General features: G+C 44.3%; 1 protein-coding gene across 4 annotated transcripts in view; it reads right to left on the bottom strand.

Annotated features, from left to right (window-relative positions):
• Window positions 1-24359, bottom strand: part of TTPAL (alpha tocopherol transfer protein like) — a 44257-nt gene extending 19898 nt beyond the window's left edge. Inside the window, exons 1-3 of one of the 4 annotated variants that reach the window (XM_085619319.1) lie at window positions 24219-24359; window positions 7331-7783; window positions 155-348 (exon numbers count right to left, since the gene is read on the bottom strand). In XM_085619319.1, the coding sequence (XP_085475445.1) occupies window positions 155-348; window positions 7331-7769 (633 nt within the window). In that variant the 5' untranslated portion in view covers window positions 7770-7783; window positions 24219-24359. Of the gene's footprint in view, window positions 1-154; window positions 349-7330; window positions 7784-11819; window positions 11931-23396; window positions 23519-24045; window positions 24184-24218 lie in introns of those variants that run through there. The other 3 variants (XM_085619320.1, XM_085619318.1, XM_085619317.1) reach the window with 3 other exon arrangements.
• Between the last annotated feature and the right edge of the window lie 577 nt (window positions 24360-24936).

Here is a 24936-nt window from a genome sequence, read left to right as displayed (position 1 = left end):
GGGTAGAACTGGATATATGGAAATTATTGTTTAAAGTAAAAAAGCATATGTGCTGTCTGTCAATCTGTATTCCCTCACTCGTTCTCTCGAATAGAAAAATGGACTGTACTACACGGGAAGCTGCAGAAACATTTCCCTTGCCTTTATGCCTTACCTGAAGGATTCCAATAGTTTTTTTGGCGAGGAAAGGGCCAAAATGAGATGCATGGGATAAACCAACTCCGCTGTAATCAGCAAGGATCACAATTCCATTCACTTGTGTCTCCTCAGATTGAATGAGTTTCTCCAGAGTCAGGTATATGGCACGGATATTCTCTGTTAATGGATAGGTACTTGGTACCCATTTACCTGGATTTCAAAATACAAAAAGGCTTAAGGTTAAATAAACCATTTCCGCAAAATCATTAAATTAGGTTTTCTACAAAATCAAAAACATTTACATTGTGATCCTGCTCACACTGCATGATGTAATCTCTTCTAATAATCTGTAAATTAACACACTGAAAAAAGGAGCCACTCCCTAAACCGAATTTGCTCACAAAACAGCCAGAGTTAAGAATCTAAGTTATATACACATTATCAAAAATTCATACAAATGCATGTAACCTGCCTGCACCCCTAATTGCATTCATGTGATAATCATTTGTTGAACCATTTCCCCAATATGCTGATGTATTCATTTCATGCCAAAGATTAAATCAGAGACAGTATGGTTTTACAACTATTACTGAAAATCGCCTTGGAGTCCAGTCACAAATACTCTGATGACAGTTGATACGGAGAGCCACTAGAACAGTATTCTCCAAGGCGGGATACAGAAGTGAAAAAAGTGGTATTAAACAGGACACCGGAACCACAAAGTGCCATTTGAATGTATTGTTGATACTGCCACTTTGGCACGGAAGAGAAAGGTCTCCTTTTCTACCCAGAACCCACTGTTTCTACCCTCCTAAAGATGACAGAATTCTATTTTAGGAGTACAGATCAGGCTGCTTACCCTAGAGGTGTGGCAAGCCTTCTGGGAGGTGTACACCTCCTGCATACCTAATTTCTCACCTTACCCGGGTGCAAGCACAGCTGGGGCAAGGGGAGAGCTCTCTCTACCTCAGAGGACAGCCCAAATGCTTATACGAGGCAGTGAAGCCTTTTTGGCTCACAGCTCTGATGTGCCACTTCACTAGCCTGCCTGAGGGGGAGGAGGTGTGACCTCCTTCCTGCTCAGCCCTTTGTTCCAGACTCCTGAGAGTGATCATACTGCCTGACAGGAGGTCAGAATCCTGTCTTGGTGGCAGCAGGTATGGGAAAGTACAGGCTGGTCAGCCAGAGAACAGTGAAACTGGGGCAACCAGGTGGGAAATTTTTAAAGGGCCAGAGGATAAAATGTGGATGGATGTTTTAAATGGATCAAACAGACTGATGCATCATATTTATGATGGAACAAACACTATTCGTTTCTTGGGCCTACAAATAATGTCCAATGAAAACAGTGTGTACACTTTTGTGAACCAAATGCCCGGGGGACAATATTGTCTTGCAGTGCTTCAGCCACCATCCCACTCAATCTGAGGGATTATTTTCTTTTTGGCTGATTCCTCAGATTGAAGAGAAATTGTACTAACAAGAATGATTACTTTTGGGAAGCAGATATGCTTGCTATGATCCTTAAAGAGGCTATCTGACAACCAAAAAGACAGACCTCAAGTTAGATTGTGTCAGCACCTTGGACACATTGAGCAACCAAATAAAGAATCAAATTGGCATCTGCAAAGCCACTCAGCAGTCTTATCCAACAGAGAAGCCTCCAGGTGCAGTCAAAAAAGCTAAAGATGCCCACACACACACACGTTTCGTGCATTTCCACAAGGTAGATTATAAAGTAACTATATTAAGTACATTATACTGAGACTTGAAGTTTATAAGCGTTGAGGTCACTTCAAGCATGAAGTGCACAAATATGGTAAATTCGAAGATTCAAAACCTTCACAGAGAATGGATATTATTATGCTAACGTACTAACTGTAAATCTAAAAATATAATACACTGTTTAAAATGTCACTGCCAACTAAATATCGTTTGTTGGAAAAAGAACACGAGAAATTAGAAGGAGAACATTACTATGCCTCTATAAAATCTATTGTATTGCCAAAAATACACAATTAGTTGACTTGGAAAAATTCCATAAGCTCTCATAAACGCAGTGGTCCAGTGGAGAAGTGCTTGAATGACTATAACGAATGGTTTTCACTTTGATTTAAATTAAGGCTTTTACTGTCCTTTTCTGCAGACTTTTGGTGACTAATGGCCTTGAGTTATATTGCAAGGTGGACTCACAGATTCATATTAGTAGGTTTCTTCATTGTGAGGGAAAAAGATTACCAAAATATCACCTAATTGTAAAACAATCTGGCAAGTTGCCCCTAGTGTGTAGCTGGGATAATTTTATTCTTAACAGTAATACATGTTGGTACATCTTATGTATCACTGACCAACAAAGAGATGGTAAGCAATCACACACACTGAAAATTTGAAAAAGTGTTTATATACAACAAACACAATCAATCAAGGACCAGCAGCAAAAACATGCCACTGAAATTTCCCGAAAGATCAGCACAGTAAATCATATTATGTTAGCATCCCCAAATCTCAGTGTATGGATGGTGTTTTTACCGGGTAGCACTATTTAGAAGGTCATCAGGACTTTATGAGTTTGGAGTCCATTGATGTTTGCAGACAAATCAGTGGAACTGCAATACTTAGGGTGGGTGTAAGAACTTATTGGTAGTAAATAAATGTAAACATAGATAAAAGGTTACTAAACAAACATGAGGGTAGCCGTGGCCTGTAAAGTTGCTAGCACATACATAATTTTCAGGAAAACAATCTTAACACATCCACCGTAAAGTGTGCTCAATGGAACAAAAAAAACACTATGCCCCCCTGATAGTGTAAAGTAAGTCAGAGACATTCCTCGATATACAAATAATATTCATTGGATGTCCAGAGCCCCACCAATTAGATTGTAAATAGTCTGTCAATTAGACAGGTCCATATTTGTAAGACAGATAAAAGAACATCTGAAAGAAACACGTTAGTTATTGATTCCTTACCTTAGAATTACCCCCAGGCGTAAGACTGGATCCGGAATGTTTTTCGTCAGCAGTACCTCTGCATGTCGGAAGGTGGCGTTGGTCGGCTCCACGTCAGGTGTTGTGTCGCCGGGATGGCGTTGCGGCAGCTACTTAGACGCCGCCCTCGCGTGCTGACGTTAGTGCTTTCTTTTTCCGTGCCAGCCAGCGCAGATCCGGGAAGAGCGGTACCTCAGTCATTTTTTGACTAAATTTTTCTCGACTTTTGTCAACTTCTTTTTTGAGTCTTCGACTCCTAAGGTGCACGAGGGATGCCCGGCTTCAAGCCATGCGGTTCCTGTCATCAGATGAGGTCGGTGATGGATCCGCACTGCGTGTGTCTTTTTTGCCTGGAACGCGACCACGACCCCAAGTCATGCTCCGACTGCCGGTCGATGGCGCCGAAGGCTTTGCGGGAGTGGTCCCGAAAGCTGCTTGAGCACTGGCAGTCGGCACTGCGCCGTTTGAGGTCCCGGTCACGAGGGAGGTCAAGGGACCGATCGCAGAGCCACCATCATTTCGGCTCCAAGTCTTCACAATTGGGGTCAGGTAAGTCGAAGCATAAGAAGAAGTCGAAGAAGCATCATCGCTCTTCGACTTCTCCCCATCAGTCGGCCGACCCGACGAGGGACGCGGGTGGTGCCCCTCCCGCGGCTCCATGCGTGGAACCCAAAGAGTCAACTCCGCATTTACCTCCCTTTCCGGGACCCGGAGTGACTCCCGCCCAGCTTCGTACGTTCTACGAGGCGATACAGGCATCTCTGGGCAGCCCGAACCCGCCGGCGCGCCTTCAGGCCCTGTGGACTCTGACATTAGTTCAAGTGAACAGGAATATTGCCATACGCTTGCAGTACCCAATTAAGAATGTTAGATTTCTTATTTATCTTTGTCGCCGGGCTCTTTCAAAAATGGCCTCTTTTTTCAAACTCAATGTGAAGATCACATGGTGGCTGTGGCAATATTCCTGTTCACTTGAACTAATGTCACGTTTATACTTTATGCTGAATTTATTTTTCCATTTTAATTTTCTATACTTCACTGGCTATAGTCATCTGCTATATTCCTGGCCGCTAGGCATTGCTTGTGAGTTCCTGGCAACAACAGAGATCGGATGCCCACTATAGAAAAAGGTTTTTTCTAGGACTGTCTCGCGTTTGTGCGATATTATAGCTATGGTTTCTCGCTACATGTACTGGTACAGAATTCATTCTTAAACTTATTTTTAAATTAATATGTGATCATTCATAAATGTATTTGTGGTTAAACTTACTCTGTGTAATATTGTGAACAAGAGATCAGATAATATTGGGTATACGAAGTTAGACTCCACTTTAACATGGCGCTCGTCTTTTCTTTGCCGATGGAGCCTTTTTGATCATGTGACATCCTTTTCTATGTTCATGGCCCAGTGCATAACTTTAAACTCTGCTTATTAGGAGCCACACTGAGTGGCCCCTAGAACACATTCACGCGGACTTAGATATACACAGCCGGTGAGTTGTCTCTGCGTTGGAGAGTTCTCGCTTTTTTGGAAGAGACATGGCTCTCTTTGAGACACATGACAATGAAACTCTTGTCATGTCGTTTTGATTTTCTGCACATTTACGATACCCCTTTTTTTGTTTAGATTGTCCACCAATACGAAGACAAGAGCTTATTAGGGCTCTTGCTAGAACGGACGCACATATATATTTTTGTTAATGACCTTTGTGTGACAAGGTTATTGCTTGGTTAAATACATGGTGGGGTTTGCGGGACACATTAACTGTATGCGACCATGGCCTTGTTTCACCGCCTCTCTGTTTAAATGCCAAACGGCTTTCGGTGTTGTGTTTCATTACCCAATATGAATTCTCACTTTTGTAACTTGACTTTAGACAGTCTGTTTCTTCATGCCACATACGAATTGGAAATGAGGGGTGTAAATTTCACATGTCACATGGTTCCTGTTTCAACTTGCCCTAGACTTAGGCTGTTTACTAATTCATTGACTGGTTTTGTGGGTTTATGCTCCAGATTTGTACTTCAACCTTTTCTCGACAACTGTGTATACGCTTGTAGCTGCTGTAGGTACCTTTTCAATAAACTGTAGACTGCATTTATTGAGGATTGTTTTTCCTGGTCCTAGTGATACCATCTCACCTTATTTTTGGACCTGGCCGTCTCGCTTTCTCATTCTCTTTCTTTTCCTTACAGCTACATGATTCTCACTGCATACCATCGCGTGGATATTAACCGTGAAGTTGTGTGGGAAGTAATATACTCACAGATTGTTCTTACTTGTTACCTTCGGGCTCCGAGGACTAGGATTTTAATTTCTCATTTCCACAGATTTAACCATCTGTGTTGACTACTTGTTGGAGGCAGCTTTATCAAGAACATTTTCCCCTAGCTCTTTTCACCCTGTTTTTGGGCTAAGGATTGTGTAATCACAGAGGGCTTTTGTGCCTTTTCTTCTCGTTTTGGTTGGGGTCTACATCACTTTTCGGATTAACTTTTCTTTCAAGTTTGTCCACAGGTTTTTCTTCACATATTTTTTCTTTATCTTCACCTTGTTCACATACTAATTAGTTTTTATTGAATTTTTAGGTGTTTTTGAATTATATTTTCACGCTTGGGATATTGTCAATGCACTTTTTATCAGTTGTGTTTAATATTTGTGTTTCATGTTTGCCCTGTGATATTTGATGTTCTTGTGGACGATTCATCTAAAGATTACTATGTGTTTTCAACCATTTTTGTCTCTGGAGTTGTTCATAGTATACTCTTCTTTGTACTTGCATTCTGTCATCTTATTTGGTGAAATGTACAATCTAAGACAATCCATGTTTTGTTTAATTCCACAGCCTTGAAAAAGTCATTGAATACGACGAAACACGTGTCTGCTGTTGTTGAAACTGAATTGTATAAAGAAATAGAATAAAAACTAATGGAATTGTCGATCTTTTGTCTGTCTTTCAATTATGGACCTCTCTAATTGATGGACTATTTACAATCTAATCGGTGATGCTCTGGACATCCAATACATATCGATAAAGGTTAACAGGGACTTGTGGATAGTGTCGGTGGGAACAATGAAAAAAGACTCTGTAAAGCATGGTTCAAGAAAGAATCACCGGTTACTGAAAATCAAGCACATTATTTTCATTTAGCTCCAACCTGCACTGCTAGAGATGCACATAAATAAGTAAAACATATTTGAGATATGCCTAAAGTAATCATATTAAAACCTGGAGCAATGATTGCTACTGCGCTACGAGAAATAAATTAGACGACAGTGACACAGAATGGTATTTCTTGGACAGGATAGCTTGATTAGACATGGTGTTCGATATCTCATATTGCTGTTCTATGGCTACTATGTACTAAAGATGCTATTTAAAACCATACCCACTACACCTGCTGTACAACCTCTACTCTTTTCGCCTTCCTTTTCACAATAAAATATTGTTGGGAAAAAAATAAATGGTTAATTGCTTAGTCTACAAGATAAGCCTTTATGACTATTTTTGGTGTAAAAGATTGTCCACAGAACAGCTGCAATTGTTTAAAGCAAATACAATTCCCATAAAGAGGATGCAGACCTAAAAAGGACAAACCATCAGGATTTCCTCTCAGCAAGAGAGGACTACAAGCCTTCTACAGAGTAGCTGGAATGATCATAGATTAAGTCAAACAAATATAAAGTGTGTCTATGACCTTTGTTGGCTAAAATGAATAATTTGAGAGCATAACAATAGTAAGTAATGGAGGTACTTTTACGGAGTAGAGCCCAGGTAACAAATGTGTTGCCTAACATTAAGTGGTAAACAATGCCATCATTTTGGGTCACATGATGAGCCACTGACAACTGGTCTACCAAGAGTGGCAAATGATTCAACAAAACATTTGCGACAAAAGAATATTTTAATGGATAAATGGATAAACTTATTTAAGGTTCAAGGAGGAAGATCAGATTCAAATTTAGCTGACAGCTTCTTTATCTCAACAGCTTTGTGGATTTTTGAGGTCGTAAGCATGACTTCTTGGGACATTGAAGTCATTACACCACCAAAACAGTTCATATGTAGCCGATATCTGAGGGCTGGGTGCTCCACGTTTTCTTGTAAAATATGGGACTGGGAAATGGGAACAAACATTAATGTAGGACTCAACAAATGCATTTCATAATCCACCCTTACTCCTTTTCAAAGGGCTACATTTACCTGGACGGATGCAGACAACCTGCTGTCCTTTGGTGTCCAATTGAGGCAGAACAGTTACAAATCCAGAGTCTAGAACAGCTTGGATTGCAGATGGTTTCAAATTGTTGAAAACTTCAGGCCAGCTCCTTCGACACTCGTAATAGTTTACTAGAAGCTGCAGGGCCTTATCATAGTCAAACTTCCTGGCTCGAAGAAATCTCAAAAGAAAAGCATCATCCACACGAGTTGGGAGATTTGGATATTCTTTCCGGATCATGTCCCTGAGGGCCTGGGCATCACGTAACCTCCATTCTGGTTTTTCTTGCAGTTCTTCGCGTGCCTTTGCAACAAGTTCTGGAGTCAACGAGCACACATAAGTTTGGTGTTTTGGGACCCCTTCACTTTCTGACTCGGTTTCTTCTAAAGTCTCACTTCCCAGCACACCATTTCCTTCAGCCATCAGGCAGTGGAACACTAAAGCAAAAAAAAAAATCTTTGATACAAATCATACAACACTGATAATTATCTTATACTGGTAATTCTCAACATCAAATATAAACCAAAGTTTTGAATGTAAACAAATGTCCTCGAAGTGCCTTGCACACTAGGTTAAAAGTTGTGTAACTGGTATAAAAAAGCAATATATTAGTTACAAAGATTCTCTTAGGAGTGAAGAGTCGCCTTCATGTAAAAAAAAAAAATTCTTAAAAGTAGAAAAGGTTTTAATTAACTAATAAAAATGTAAAGGGTACTGCCTGAGGAACAAATGTCATGATCACCTGCAAAAGGTCTAAAATCAAATATGCTCAAGAGAAGATCGTTAAGAAATACATGGAATTTTGTCATGTATAAATTAGTTTTATAAGCATTTACTCGGCAGTACCATTTATTTTATGGTCAAGCATACTGTCCAATGAATGTCAATTCATATGCTGCATTGATTTGCAGTGAGATAGGTTGCTTGGTTTAGTATCAATTTTCAACTTTTTCCCAAAATCAGGAGTTAGCGGACCTCTGCACCCCTGGAGTCAGCACAACGGACAGATGGGTGACCTAATCAAGCATGGATCCATTCTGCCAGTGAACAAACTGTCAAAGTTTAAACCAGACCTTAAATCTGCTACACCTTGATTTCCCGTTAATAAGTCAGTAGTTTGTGATATTTCCGTGTTACATATGAAGTTCTTTGTTGTCCTTGTGGCAAGATCTGTCCTACACAAATAACTTGAATACATAAATAAACAGATATGTTAAGTGACCTGATTGAGTGCTAAGTGCTGGCATTCAGACCGTCTGTCTGAAGTCTCAGAGAGGCCCCTCGTAACATTTATTTGAGGGGGTGGGGGGGTGGCGGGATTAGCCACGTTGTAATGTGCCACTGCGTTCAAATAAAATATATGAAGAAACCTTCAATTTAAAAATTCGAACCGAAAACAAAATCAAAAAGTAACAAAATGTATGTGGTTTGCAAACATCCAGGACATACACACTGGCATTGAAGATCATATATTGCCTGGGATACAACCACTCACAGAAAGACTTTCTGATGGTGGAAAAGTATTTCATGACATATGTATAACTTTTTAAAAATATTTCTCTTTTTGGAGGTCAGCCAATGCAGCTTGAGGGAAGTTAATCATGGCCGAGAGATGTTCATGGACATGGACATTTGGATAAATGGGGTTTTGTAAAACAGTCAAATCCACGCTGTATAGACTTTACAGTATGTGTGAGAATCTGTCTGGAAGGGCCTAACACATGCTCAATAACCTGTCCTATCCCTGTATCCTGTGAATCCTTGTTGTTAACCTACACCTATAATTCTGACGGCTTAAAGTCTGCCATGCCGCTACATTTTCAGCAGTCCAAAAAATAATTTCTGTCTCTAAAAGTCCACAAATCCTGCCTCCACGCATGGAAACAGCTATGACTGAACCCGGAGTTGGGCGTGAAATGTCTTCTGCTTCAGTGCAGCATCAGCCAAAATTTGCACAGCTGTCCTTCTTTCCGAGATAAAATGGGTGCAGCGTTTCCAGCTTGTTTAAGGAATGTATACAATGGGAGGTTCTAAGGTATTACACACAAGAACTGACTTCCATTGATGTTTCCCATCCGAGATAGGTTCTGTGGTCACTCGTAAACTTTCAAATAATTTTACAATTTTCATTGAATGTAGCACCCGAGGCCGTTTGGGGCCCAGTCCTCTCACCTGCCAAGCCAGGCCAGGAGTCACATGTCCTCATCCGGACCCAGCTTACCTCTACTGGCGCAACCCAGAGCTTCCACAGGCTCCCTTATTGCAGCAGGGGGCTCATAGGTCCTCAGGAGCCCTCATTGAAGCATGCCTCCCTGACACCCGAATCCCCTGCCCAAACTCACCCTGAGCAGGCAACAGCAGTTCAGCACCCGGCGGGGGCCTCAAGAGTCCTCCAGTCCAGAGCATCAACCAAGCTTGGCACGATCAGCTAAGGGGGCCACTGTTAGCAGTGGACATTCCATTTTGACTGGGTCACGCCGTACAGGCCTCGGGATGTACTTAGAGGTCCTGCAACATCTTTCAACAGGGATTTGCTCATCCAATATCTTTACAAACCTCAAAAGTTGTGCAGGTTGGTAAAGACGGTTTTAAAACGATCAAGCAAGAGGATTACTCAAGATGTACGAGCAGGTCCATGAGAGCTATAAAGAGCACCCGCTATCTTGGCCGCACAGACTATGCCCCTAAACTTTTACTTTTATACAATTCACGTTAGCCATTTGGGACATTTGGATGAATGGGGTTTTGTAAAACAGTCAAATCCACCCTGTATAGACTTCAAGCCCTAGTCCCTTCTTCTAGATACTTCTCAGAAACACCCTGAGACTGTGGCCAGAACATGCTTCAGCAGGGACTCTCCTGACTTTCAAATCAACAGTACTACAACTGCTCATTAAAAACAGAGTACTAACTGTTCATCATGCAAAAAATTAAATTACAGTGGGTAAGCTCGGTAACCCTCAGAACCTGGATCTACAACATACAAATTTACAAAGTGATTCTGTTGGGGGAACCAATTTGTGTTTTTGAACTCTGAAAAAAGGGGATCACAAGGAATCGCCTTCACGAGTTATGCATTGGCCACACACAACACTATGTAAGAGAATCAAACTGCATTAGCCAATGTATCACATAAGGGTGTTCCACAATTTGAAAAACGTTGCAGTGCTTGTGAAAGTGATGTCACAAATACAACAAATAAACATGTTTTACTAATAGAAAGACATTTTTGAAGTTGGGTCTTCATCCTGACAAGAGAAAGGGATACTCCCTCAACACCACTAAATGGAGGGCGGAAGTACTTGTAGGGCCTTCGTATGGATGGCAAACCGGGTTCCAAAAATTGACACTCATACGGGTCGAAACATCAACATTGGATTTCTATGAGCTTGATGTATATGGACTGCTTATTGGCAAAATAAGGAGGTTACTATTTTCCTATTGACTGTATACAGAATATTCCATTAGCTCCCTTTTTTTAGTTAATACATATTGCTCTCTTACATAGAGTGTTGTAACTCGTGAAGTGGATTCCTTGTGCTCTCCTTGTTCTCGAGTTCAGAAACAAACATTGGTTCCGCGACAAAATCACTTTGTAAATTTGCATTTAACTTTATCATGCAGCAACAAAAAAAGTGTCCCATTGACCCTTTAATGAGTATAGTTGGTCTAATTTGAATAGAAAGCTGCACTATAACTATAGCTACTTGGGTGTGATAATATCTAGTTCTCTATTACGGAGGCCACAAGTAACATCATTTGCAAAGTCCTCAGTGCCAGCAACCTGCTAAAGATGTTTGATAGTAAACTCAGTGGTTCATAAATTGAACACCTGTTGAAGATTCATCATTAAACTTACATCTTAATAAATGTATTCATGTACTGTCTTCAATCACTCAATAAGGAACTATTTGAAGGTAATGTAATGTAACGCCAACAGGTACTTATTAAACCTAAGAAGATTAACACCTCAGTCGCTGCTGCTCCTGGAATTTGGTATAACTCCTAATGATAAGACTGTCAATAAAGCAGTCTTTTATCATTTCCTTCAGTTGTCGAAGCTAAATACCATAGTGGCTCATCAGTGTAGGTTTTGGAAAAGGTATCAAAATAGCAGTAGCAACCTTGACTCCACTGGTTATGGGAGAGCTATGCTAGCAAAATCTTGTTTTAAGGCTGCTTGGGAGGAGAACTCTAACTCCAAAATAGTTACGAGTGCTGTAATAAAGGCTGCAATAAGTAACAGATTTTTAAAGAAGATATTGATGCCCTTAGCCTCATGAACATGTGTCAATATTGTTACTCAAGATATGCAGGTAAGTAAGTTCATCACGAACTGGTGGAATGCATGACATCTAATGTGTCTTGGTGCTTTCTACATTGTTGATTAAGACAACTAGAATTACTGGATATAAAAGCCTCTTGTAGTAAACATGAAAATTATACAAATCGGGCGTTTCTTATGAGGCTTACTGTCTGATGCTGTATCACATAATTTGTGTGTTTCTTTCGGTTCAGCAGACATTAGTCTAATTTTCACACATCCAGAGCTGGATCTCCAAACAGAAGTTCCCATAGGAAAGTCAAATCTAAACAGGAGGTGATACACATCATTAAAAGTGTCATAGTACATAGGAGAGATAAGAAAGGAAATCATAATCTAGCAGGTGTGTGTGCATAAAATACTGTGCCCCCCCAAAGGCTTTCCCATTCAGTACCAGTAGCTCTGACCAGGGAAGTGGGTCAGGGAGAAATAGCATCATCATAGTCCCATCCAAGCCACATGGGTGTGTGCAGAGATACAATAAAAAAATAAAATAATCGGTAATGAGGAGGAGAGAGGCCAGAGGGTCTATCTGATCAGTCCACAGAAGTGTCCGATCGCATCGGACTGGAGCGAGACCTCCCAGCCAGGCTCGCTGGAGACGCTGCTACCGACCCGGTGGCAGGAAGTAATTTGTAGAATGTCAGGGCCCGTGAACTTGCTGAAAGAAATGGCACTTGCAGTTGAATTTCAATTTCTGTCTTACAGAGAGCAACACTGTATATTTTACGACGAGGTCGCAAAACCGATGTGCCTCAGTAAATTTGTGTCAGGCCTCCTGCATAGCCTCTGTGAAGTCTGGGATGAGTGAGACTTTGTCTTGGGCCAGTCAAAGAACAGTGTCACAGTCCTAAAAATGTAAGAGCACCAGGAGAGGGGCGGGTACCAAGCAACCTGTGTACCCTCTTCACCAACAATGCACATGAAAAGTTCTGATATTCAAAAAGCGATACACGCAAGGATTCAACATAGGGTGCCATACGACCAGTGTTGGTGGATGCCACAATACCCATAATATAGATATTGTTGCTTCAGGAGTGTGCTTCTAGGTCTTCAATTTTCACATTAATGGTCAAAACCTGCTGTTCCGGCTTGGCTACTCTAGTTCTAGTCAGTGTAGTCCTACTTGAGGTCCAATTTCTGCTGTTCTGCACTGTCAATCAGCTCGGTTTGCCTGTCCACGCGCACCATAAGGCGAGTGGCCATGGATACGAACATGGCATCAATGGATTGCAAACGGGAGCAAAGTTCATGAAAAACAGCTGCTGTGGAATTGGAATCAGGGGGTTCTCGTCTCTGTAGCCTGGTAGGGGCTCAGAGATAATGCCTGAGGAGTCCCTGTAGAGAAGAGTCTTAGAATCAAAGAGAAGCCTTTCCTGTTGTGGAATGCCCTTGCCCATCATAACTATAACCATTCCGGTCACCCTGAAGTTGATACTGGGTGGAAGGGGGAACCCAATACTGTACAGCTAGTGCTCAATAAAGCAGGTAGAGTAGGTCAGGCGCACCAGTAATTCAGCAAACCTAGAAGACCTCGTCAGGGCTAGATATAGGCCAATGAGACTGGGAGGACTTCATGAGGTGCAGAAGAGGTGATTGACACTAGTTAAACCCCCGCAGTGCTCCCAGGCCACCAGATGCCACTGTCCTTAGGTCACCTAGATGGCGTCTTCCCCCACAGTCCCAGTCAATCCAGTGATAGAGCTGCTGCACGTGGCTGTCAGCAATAGGGCCAGAATCTTGGTGTCTTTTAAAGGAGGAAATATGTGGTGGTGGAGTAAAGGAGCTCCCGGTATACCAGATTTGTGGTAAACGCCCACCCGACACGGGCGGGCAGGCGAAGGAGGCAGACTCAGGCTCCCTGGCTACCCTTCACTGCGACACCTCTGAAGCCGTAGCTCCAGTCAAAGCTGTGGTCACAGCAAGAAGCTGTGGGGATCAGAGACACCATGACAGGTGACCCCCAGGCAGTGGAAGGGGTCAACTCTGCATTCATTGCATGGATCAAAGGGGATTATCAGGGCAGTGTCTGACATCACGGGAGCACTCTCGTCCAACGGAGCTTCGGCGGCCAAGCCCCCATGAAAAATGTTTAGCCACTGCATTTTTAAGACACACGTAGTTAACTGAGTTGTGATACATATCTGAATTTAACTGCCGTTTTAAACCATATGCAATAAACAATGAACTGACAGCGCTTATATCTACAAACAGATTGTAAAATTAGCATTTTAAGTTTTCCCTTTTGCCCCCTTGAAGTAGGTTCTCCGACCGGTTTAGAATCTACTGGGAAAGGGGCACAATAGGGAAATTAAAGAAAGTTCATGGAGGTGAAGGGTGCAGAGCTAAGGAGGATACTATTCTAGATCTTTGAAAAAAGGAGACCATGTCAAACTGCATGCCGAGAATATTAGAAATGCCGGTGCAAAATGTATGCATTTTGGCAAAGCATTAAAATTGAATTTAAAAATGCACTATTTCCCATCATTTAATCAAGCTTTCTCAGAGTGAGGCAATCCACAGAAACAAAGCTCGGGAGAATCGCGCTCAATACACCACTGAAGTATAAGAATCCCCATAACTAATGATAAAGCAAACTGACAATCCAACTGACTACTCGTGTAAATCCTGAAAGATACATCGGTTGTTATCCTACTGCCTATACATTCCAATGGTATGTAAAGAGGACAAGACAGGGGTATACGCGGGTAGACGGCGTCCACCCCATATTTTCACAGGGTGGACGCTGTCTACCCTACCAAGAAGTTGAGTTACTTCGAAATGAACTGGTCCCGGTGTAATTTTCAGACACCAGGACACATTCAGCAGAGCCGCTTGCACATTGTCTTTTTATTTTGAACAGCAACGTGCAGGTGGCTGGGGGGCTTGTATTTTTATTTATTTTTTAATTCCAGCAGGGTCCCACACAAATTCCAAATTAAGAGGGCCATCAGACCTCCTTTTGTTGCAGTATTCTTGGCTTGGAGCCTCACACAAAGATGCAAATTCAGTGGAGGGGAAACAAAAGTACACAGCTTGTTATTACCTCACAAGTACTTAAGAGAGGCATGATTTTGACTTGGTTTAGTCCCTGCATATAAGAGATATGCATGCACTGTAAGAATGTCAGATGTGTTGGTCTATCCCTGCATTTACTCAAATAACAATTTAAATGCCACCATTTTGTTTTTATTTCTTTTATGGAGCTACTCGTCCAAATGCAGGGTGTCAGAGCACTTTACATCACACATACACATTATACATTGACAATAAATCATATGTGTGTGTAAGTTAATGTACGGCAGGGGTGGGGAATTTAATAAAATATCTACTTGCCCATGGGGCAGGTTGCTTCATAAATCTACTTGTACTGTAACAAAATCCACTTGTCCCTTTTGTACCATGTGATGTGGTGACAAATTATGGAAGCAATCTCATTATATAAGAGCTCTGATATAGCCTCTTTCATTATGTCAGGGCTCCTTCCATAGTAGGGTTTGAATACTAGCAATTCCCTTATGTTGCCACGTTTCCGCAGATCTGCATACTGGGGCTGAAGGTAATGGTAAACAACAGTTCCAGGGTTGGATGCCCTTTGGAGTCTGTGTAAACCTACTAACTTGCATGCTTTAAGGATTTTCACCAACTCTTCTCTAATCTTTTTCCATACTGAGAAAGGTTGGAAATTTACTCCCGACAATGGCAGACATAAAACTTCTTCCAGGGTTGGAAAGAAAGTCTTTGGAGAGAAAGTGAACCAGCAAATTTACACCTGCATACGTGCTCATGCGAAAATGCAGTTCACAAATATTTTCTTGGAGTACTATTTCTTGGCTTACTTCTGTAAACTCTTGTGAATTCACGAAAGTAGTAAATCTGCACTTAATGCAAAGACATGAGTGCACTTGTGAGACTTTATTTACTAATTGGGCCCCTAATTAGGTCTGGCGTTAACCTTTTTTTTTTTTTAAATACCAACACTAGCCCCCCCCCCCCACCCCCCCCCCCCCACACACAGTACCTCCCTCATCCCTCCACCCCCCGGCGTGGCACATGGTACAGAATACTACAATAATGGTCAGATAGGCTGCATCAATTCGCCATTCAGACAGCATACGTTGCATCGCATAATGATATAACATTACCCCAAAAACAGAAATGCAGTCGAATGTGCTGCAGATTCTTTTATGCATACATTAAGTGATTAAGGATGAGGGTAAGTCATTCTGCTTGCTAGTCGAAGATTCCGCATCAGAGTCCGCCTCTGAAGCTTTCAACAATACCGTTAATGCTTCCCAAGTCCGTGCAGCCTCCATTGCTTTTTAGCTTTGGGCGCGGCTAGCTCTCTGTAATCTAAGGACAGCCTCACACTCCGCCCATCTGAGGAATACAGCCCTCCACCTCCAAAAACTCAGGCCCCTCTTAGCTTTCCAGTGTGCAGTAATATCCCGCTTGGCCAGCAGAAGACCCAAATCCAGAAACTTGCTAGTAATTTTTGTCTTGGAGGTGTGGGGGAACCAGTGAAGTAAGCAAGTGCCCACCGCAAGTTCAATCTCCCTCTCCGTAATTTCACATAACAGCGCCAGCACCTCCCTCCAGTAAGTCCCAAGCTGAGTACAGTCCCACATCATATGTCGGAAGTCCACCCCCTCTCTACTGCATCGTGGGCAGGGTGCTGAGGTTGTGTTAAAATATTTATTAATCTTTGCTGGAGTAAGGTACGCCCTATGCAGAGTAAAAAGTTAAACCAGTTGAAAGCGGGCATTCCTAGAGCATTTCCATGGTCGTTCGATCAACTCGGCCCACACCCTCTGAGGGATCTCATCTCCCAAGTCCTCCTCCCACTTCTGCTTCAGCCCCAGTAGTGGGGACAGCCTCTCATGCGTCATCCGCCGATATAAGCAAGTAACTGCCTTGATGGTCCTCGGCGCTAAAACTACGTATTGGCAGGCCATTGAAGTCTGTGGTTCAGATAGGCTCTCTCCCCAGCGCTATTGGATGGCTGCTACTAAGGCTGAATGAAGCAAGTAATCCCCACGAGGCAGATCGTGTCGATCTCGCAGAGTCGCAAAAGGACACTATCATCATACAGGTCCCCCATCGCTGTCAGGCCCAGTTCACTCCACTCAGTTAGCGCCGACCAGTTGCCCCCGTGCGACAGTTGCAGACACAGTCAAAGGAATCTCTGGGGCATAAGGGTGCGCAATCCGCGCTCTCTGCTGACTCCTGTTCCAACACAAGCGAAATGTTCTTAATTCGGTGGATAGCGTTTTGAGTTGTAGCGGCTGCTGTAGAATAATACGAGATAATATCTGTTTAGGTACCCGTCCGCCTTCTCGCTCGCCCACTCCCCGAAATTCCAATGCCACTGCTTGGGTAAGCCATTGTAGTTGGGCAGCCAAATAATAGGTTTCGAAATCCGGTACCACCAATCCTTCCTCCCCTCTCGGGCGTAGTAGGGTCTGCAAGGCCACCGGCCGTCTGCCAACAAGCCAGAGAAACCCCGTGATCATTGTTTGAAGTCGCTTAAAGATCGTTGCAGGAAGCCAAATGGGGAGGGTCCTGAAATAGTAAAGGAACCTAGGCAATGCCACCATCTTAAGGAGGGCCGCCACCATCTTAAGGAGGGCCACCCGACCCGCAACTGAAAGCAGCAATGTCTTCCAAAACCCCATAATGCCCTGAAGTCCCCGAATAGCTCTACCCACATTACCCTCCAGCAGATCTGTGTGTTCATGAGAGATACGGATCCCCAGATAGGTCAGGCAATTGCATTCCCAGTTCACCCCCTCAGTACATAAGGTCTGGCGTTAACCATGACCTTTTGTGTTTATTACAGTTGTCTCCTTCTCTCTGTCTATCGTCTAGCTTCACTGAGTGACAGCATTCTGTTCTTTCACAAGGAGCACAGACACACAGTCGTTTTGTTAAGTGCCAGGAACTACTGTGGAAATGTGTGCTTTAAGAGACCAAACCCCTTTTGCCAATGTTTGTTCTAATGGAGAGGGCCCAGCAGCTCCTACACCAGTATGCTTTTAGAAAAACCATGCCAAAACAAGTCACACATTGACAAAACCAAAAGGCAGAACAACAATTTCAGACCTACTGGCTTTACCAATGCTTGTTTATTTTTATGTTTCCTATAATCGTATAAAACTGGTTACACTGACTTTCCATTATGAATATTTTTGGAAAATACTAGCACACATCAACTTTTTATTAAATGATGCTGCAAATAAATGGTACCTACAATTTTACAGTGGTTTAGCGAAATGTTTTTGCATTATTTGTGAACATTTTAATTTTTTGAAATCAAAGAATCACCAGTCTTGCTTTCAAGCTTCTGCAAATATTTGCATATAATCAGAGAGCATTCTGGGAGCGGTATACATAGCCTCATATTGCTAAACATTTAAAAAGTGTGTACACATTGTTATACTGGAGCCACTGTCAGTAGTGCAGTCTGAGCTTAAAACATTTACTCAGAGCGCTCACCCTAATAATAAATGCTTCGCATTAATGGACCAACAGCATTACAACATGGACACAAATAATACCTTAACTGCAGGCAAAGACTTTCCCTGATCCATAATGTGGTACTACGAACTGGCTGCCAAACGGTTTGGCCTACTTGTCCCAAGGACAAAATACCCATGAAAACGTGTTGCCTTTGACCCCAAACAATATGTCCTGGGCTTTGGGCTATAGGAATTCCACATCCCTGGTACAGGATGTGTTACATAAGACAGTGAAGGTTACAGGGTGTAGAATTCACATGTCCTGTGCTATATTAGAAGGATTACAATTTATGAACTGCAAGCAACAAAAGGATCTGTGTCAAAAGTAGTAACCCACAAACATAAAATAAAAATCTGTAATGCTCATGTTACATGATGTGCTTTGCAGGAGACACATTAACCCTCTATGCTACTCTGAGTCAAAACTGACTAGACAACACAGATCTCTCCAGCAAATGTGTTAACCGCCACAGTTATCCTACCATCATCATTAGTCCCTGAGTTTTACAAGGCACACAAATACCTCTGCATCAGGTGCCTTAACCCCATAAGATATTTTAAAATGCAGACTTTGAAACCACTTAAGCAGTACAGATTTACAGACACGTTTCTCCTTGTAGTCAGTTTCTCTGTGGCTGAGTTTTAAACAAATACATGTATACATTGACACTCAGGTTTAGTGTTGGGTTGCTTTTTTTTTTTTTTTTTTTTTTTTTTAAACACAACCCGGACAAAATCTCATTTCATAAATCTTGATATGTCCTTAAATGTACTCATAATGGACCTACTAAACTTATGTGTGAGGTCTAAAGATCTGATGTCACAGTCTGTGATACCACATGCGATGTCACGAGCGTGATGTCACATGCTCTGTCGCACGACATATCCCTTGCATACCGTTTAACATGGTTAGACCCCCCTTACTTCTTTTTTAGGATGTGTGCCCTGTATGTAAATCGAGTCGGCCACCAGTCTCATTTTGATATTTGTATGTGCATACTGCAGTGACAACTTTTCCCAGACATTTGACCTTATATCAAGCCCTTCCATACTCCAGCATAACCTTCAATTTACCCTCATTCGACTGGTGTCGCTCTTTCACTAGTATTCACCTGTATTCACCCTCCGACTAACAAAATGACCGGTTACTCATCAGTAATATTCATTACTCCGAGTAGTAGCCCTCGCCATCCTATTCACATGAGCATAGCTCCTCCCACCAGAAACTTCTACGCAACTAAAAACCCATCCCTTCCCTCCAGGCCACACCCATACCCTGAGGCATATAACCCTGTGACCCACCTATCCACATCCTGTACCACCAAGCACAAGAAGCCGAACAGAGAGGGAGGGATGGGAACCCGGACTGGGAGTGGGAGGGCTACGACTCGGAGTAATGAATATTACCGGTGAGTAACCGGTCATTACCTCCTCGTCAGCCCTCCCTGTCCCAGTCCTAACCACATGAGCAGATACCAAAGCAAGAATCGGCTTCACTCAGTACCAAAAACAGGACTTGATCTTGGCCATGGAAGCCCCCTGAAAACAAGCACAGGAAGCAGTCACCCCCCCCCCCTCCCCAGTTGATCTCCCCTGAACAGACCCAGGAGCCAACACCACAAGCCTCATATGCAGCACCCACAGCCCACCGCAGCCAATGACTGAGGGTAGCCCCAAAAGGCTTCAGACCCTGACCAGCTAGCCCAAAGGTCACAAAAAGAGATTCCACCTTACAAAAAGGCTCAGGACACATCAAATAGTTCTCCAGAGCCCTCCGAACGTCCAAACAGTGCAGCCGCACCTCAACCTCCAAAAGAGGACCAGGACAGAAAACAGGCAAAACGAGATCTGCAGAGCGGTGAAATGAAGAAGGGATCTTGGGAACAAAGGAAGGAACAGGCCGCAGAACCAATCGATCAGGAAAAAAAAAAGTAAAAAAGGGGACGAACAAAGTAAGGAGCCCAACTCCCCTATCCGCCCAGCCATTAGCCACAAGGAAAAGCACCTTGTTTGTCAGAAACCTCAAAGAAACCTCATTCAGAGGCTCACAGGGAGCCCCCTGCAAGGCCCCCAAAACCAGAGGCAGATCTCAACTAGGAGCAAAGGACCGAATGACAGGCTTCTGAAGGAAACAACTCCTTAACAATCGGGACACCAGGGGAACCACTGACTCACAGACCGAACCCTGAAAGGCCCGAACAGCAGCCCACTGAGCCCTCAGGGAGGACACAGCAAGACCTAAGTCAAACCCATCCTTTAAAAACTCCAAGGCATGCACCGGATCCACCTCCAATGCAGACCACCCTTGTACCGTATACCAAGACTGAAAAGATACCCAATGTCTGGCATAGGACTTGAGAGTCGAAGGGCGCCTGGACCGTTGAATAAATTCAGCCACCGAAGGAGCACACCCCAACGTCACAGGGTTCATCCTCTTAACAGCCAACCCGCCAGACGCAGGTGGACCAGACACCCCCCCCCCGAGACAGAGGGGGAAACGACAAGGAACCACCGGCAAACTCCAGCAAGGCCCCACCGCCAACTTCAATAACAGAGGAAACCAAGGCCTCCTGGACCAATCCGGAGCCACCAGGATCACCGAAGCCCGATCTAGTTTGACCTTCAGCAGAACACGCGGAATCAGAGCAATAGGGGGAAAGGCATACAACAGGCCCCCCTCCCACCAGAAGGACAGGGCATCCACCCTCCAAACCGCGGCTGACCGAGCCAGAGAACAAAACTTCTCCCTCAAGGCGTTCTCCGGGGCTGTAAACAGGTCCACCACCGGGACCCCGAACCGGGTCATCAGGCAACCAAACACATCCAGCGACAGGCACATGTCCGACAGGGAGGGAAACACCCTGCTCAGGCGATCCGCCTCAGAGTTAAAAATCCCCGGTAAATGTAAAGCCCTCAGAGACAACAAATGAGACTGCGCTCACAGGCCGATCCGTTGTGCCAACAAATTGAGGGAAGCTACCTTTGCACTCCCCTGGTGGTTGATATAACACCACCACCGTGTTGTCTGACCGCACCATCACATCCCTCAGGAGGACCCAAGGCAGAAAATTTGTCAATGCCAACTGAACCGCCTTCAATTTGAGGACATTTCCGCCTCCGGCACAGACCAAAGACCCTGCACCGACTCCTGACCCAAGACCGCTCCCCAACCCAGCTCGCTGGCATCAGTCGTCAGGACTAACCTCTCCTGGGACACAAAGGGCGAGCCCTGCAAGAGGTTCCGATCCACCAACCACCAGGACAACTCCCGGGCGATGGACACACCCCCTAGTATCAACAGCTCGTAATTCAGAGAGGTCGGATCCCAATGCCCCAGAAAATGATTCACCAGGGGGTACAAGTGTAAACGGGCCCAAGGTAGAATCATCACAGTAGCCGACATCAGCCCCTTAACACGCAACCACTGGCGAGCCGTGGAAGACTGAGCCCCCAACACCTTTCTCAGTTCGTGCATGCAACTCAGTCTGCGGGGTTCCGACAGGAAGACTTTTCCCAACCTGGTGTTGAACACCCCCCCTAATGAACAGCAGTTCCTGAGTGGGGCAAAGTCGGGATTTCTCCAAGTTCAGAATCCACCCGAACCGTTGAAGGAGACTGCAAGCCTCCAGGGAACGTGCCTGAGCCTGAAGGAAAGAAGAGGAAGAAATCGACCAATCGTCCAAGTAATGGAACACCTGTATACCCCAAGCATGCTACAAACCCACCAAGGGTGCCAACACTTTAGTAAACATCCTCTGAGAGACAGACAGGCCAAACAGTAATACCTGGAACTGGTAATGATCCATCCCTACACAGAAACGCAGGAACCTCTGCGAATCCGCGTGCACCGGCACATGAAAGTAGGCGTTCCGGAGATCGAGAGAAGCCAGGAAATTCCCCACTGACAGGAAGGGAAGAATCAACTGTAGAGTCACCATTTTGAAGGACCGATGAGGGATACACAAGTTCACAGCCTTCAGATCCAGGACAGGACCAAAGTCCCCATTTGGCTTCTGGATCAAAAATAGGATTGAGTAAACCCCCCGACCCTGTTGACTTACAGGCACCTTCACCACAGCCCCCTTTGACACCAAGTCCCGAACTCCGTCCAACAGAGCACGACATCGTATCTGAGACCTTGGAACAGGAATGAACTCCTCCCAAACAGAGGAGGAGGAGGAGGAAGAACCACATAGTCACGACTTGGGAGGGACCTGCAGAAGAGGAAGCACCATGTTGACCCCGAGACTTGTGGAAGGAAGCGACACCCCAGCCACATCCCCTACCACTAAAGGGCTGGGCAGCCATCTTAGATTGAAACGCCTGACCAAAAGGCCGAAAACTTCCCCTTCTGAGAAGAGCGGACCGGAGCCAACAATTTCTTGTCCTCAGCCGTTTTCTTTATCAAAACCTCCAACGGCTCCCCAAACAGCTTAGAGCCCGTGAAGGGAAGCTTCATCACGGCAGCCTTCTGAGCAGCCTCCGCCTTCCAAAACTTAAGCCACAACTGCCTCCTAGCAGAAACAGTGGCACCAGCAGCTGCCGCCGCAGCACTAAAGGAGTCGAAGGACAAATCCACCATGAAACGCAAGTGTTGTTCCAACATGGACAAAGATTCTGAGGGATCCTCATCCTGTATGAGCTGCTCAGAAATACCCTGACAGTCCTTTAGAAGCGACTGAACAAGATAGCTGGTGTAAGCTGCAGACCGAAATGTAAGATTAGAGGCAGCAAAGGACCGCTTCAAGGCCCCTTCAACCCCCTTCTCCCCAGGATCTGAAGGGACCGCATCCTCAGACACCACCAGGCTCTGAGACGCCATACCAGCAAGCAGAGAATCCACCTTCACCACGGCCGGGAATTCCTCAGTGAATCCCTGCAAGAGATACCTCTTAGCCAGAAACCGGGGAAAGGCAGGTTTGTCAACATCCTTCGACTCCCCCTCCAGCACCTTCCTCACAGATGTATGAATGGGGAGGCTTTCAGGTTCTTTCTTTAGGTATTTAAGAAGTCTTCAGACTCTCCACGGGACTAGGGAACCCCAAATTGTCTCGAACATGCTGCAGAACACAGCGAAGTTCTGCCCCCTGAACAAAATGACCCCACAACCCCATGGACTGCTAAAGCAGGGACTCAAACGTATATGCACATAAGACCACCACGGGCACATAAGGGGTTTAAACGCTTAACATCCCGTTTCACACTTACCCGAAAGGAGGCCAGTTTCAGCACCCCCCATGACAAAGTCTGCCCAGAAGTGATTCCGCAGAAAAAAACAAACAAGATGTGGATAGGCAGGTCACAGGGTTATATGCCTCAGGGTATGGGTGTGGCCTGAAGGGATGGCTTTTTAGTTGCTTGGGAGTTTCTGGTGGGAGGAGCTATGCTTATGTGGTTACTTAGGACTGGGACGGGGAGGGCTGACGAGGAGGTAATGTCTTCCGACACTCTTGAAACCGGTCACCCTTCTAAAGGTGTAATTTCTCCAGCCACTTTAACGAGATTACCCTGTTAAACGCCTGACTTAAGTCATTGTAGAAAACAGGATGACAGGTACGATTCATGTCGTCATCTAGCTCCGTACCTAATCTCCTTGTCTACAATGTTGTGCTTTCCTTTTCGAGCACGGAGTATTCAAGAACTTGTAGTCGGTGTGTCGTTTAATAAAGCGCCTGAACGCACACCCGCTGACAGAATTTATTGAATACATTGTACCATCCGTACATGATGAGGCTAAATAACACGCGATGTTACTTCGCCCTACACAAGGACCTCTTCCACTCTGACCCTTTGCATTGCGTGTTCGTCCACAAACCAGTATAACCTGGCCTTGTGAATGAGGAAGTCGAGCACATACCCTCCTTCTACCGTTTGTCTCAACAGCCCCAACGATAACCAACCCTCGTCCTAGCACCTGTAAATTACAGATTTGATTTTGGAGAACAAGTCATCAGCATGCAAGCAGTAAACCCGACACATCCATGCTAACACTCCCAAATGACGCTAGAGGATACCGCGCCAGGGTCTTACCTCCCGCCACCCTCCAGAGGACCTTAAAATCCGATTGCCTGTTTTGCTTCGACACAATGATTGAAGAGAATTTGAGGCAACCGGGTGGCTGTATTGCTCTGCTAATTCGGCGATTGGCTAGAATATTATGACCCGCCTCCACACAACGCGGAAGAAATCGCCAATGCTGTGTAGGGAAGAAAATACCTTTCCAGTCCCGGAAGTGATTGTCCGGATTGTAACCGTCACTCCACACTGTTGTTTTTATGGTTCACTATGAGTATGTTGCATTGTCACCGGTGTTCGGTACGCAGTTGCTCTGTTAAACACTAACTTTGGCTAGAAGGAAAGCAAATCGTGTTCATAGCGATGTAGAGGCAGGGATGTGACACAGAGAGCGCCACGAGTCAGGTGCACGTTGCTTGGGCATTAGCAAGCAAGGAATATCTTTCTGCTTTACAAGTTTCCTTGGCTGATGTATCGCGGTGATTTGAACATACCGGTGGCTATTTTACCATACCTTCTTCAGCCTATCTTCATTTGGCGAGTGTCACTTTTTCCATGAACATATGTCTACCTAAAGCTCTTCGTGCCTCCATAAAATTCAGTTACGCGCTCTACTTGCAAACATGAATAATCCGCCAAAATGATTATTTTCTCCGTTCACTTTAATGAAGTTGCTCCCTAAAACATACGGGGGACATATTAACAAGGACAAGCGATAATTATCGCTAAACGC

Source organism: Triturus cristatus, chromosome 7, assembly GCF_964204655.1.
Source record: "Triturus cristatus chromosome 7, aTriCri1.1, whole genome shotgun sequence".
NCBI lineage: Eukaryota > Metazoa > Chordata > Amphibia > Caudata > Salamandridae > Triturus > Triturus cristatus.
The sequence above is the reverse complement of the archived record's forward strand: the minus strand, read 5'-3'. Positions and strand labels throughout refer to the sequence as shown.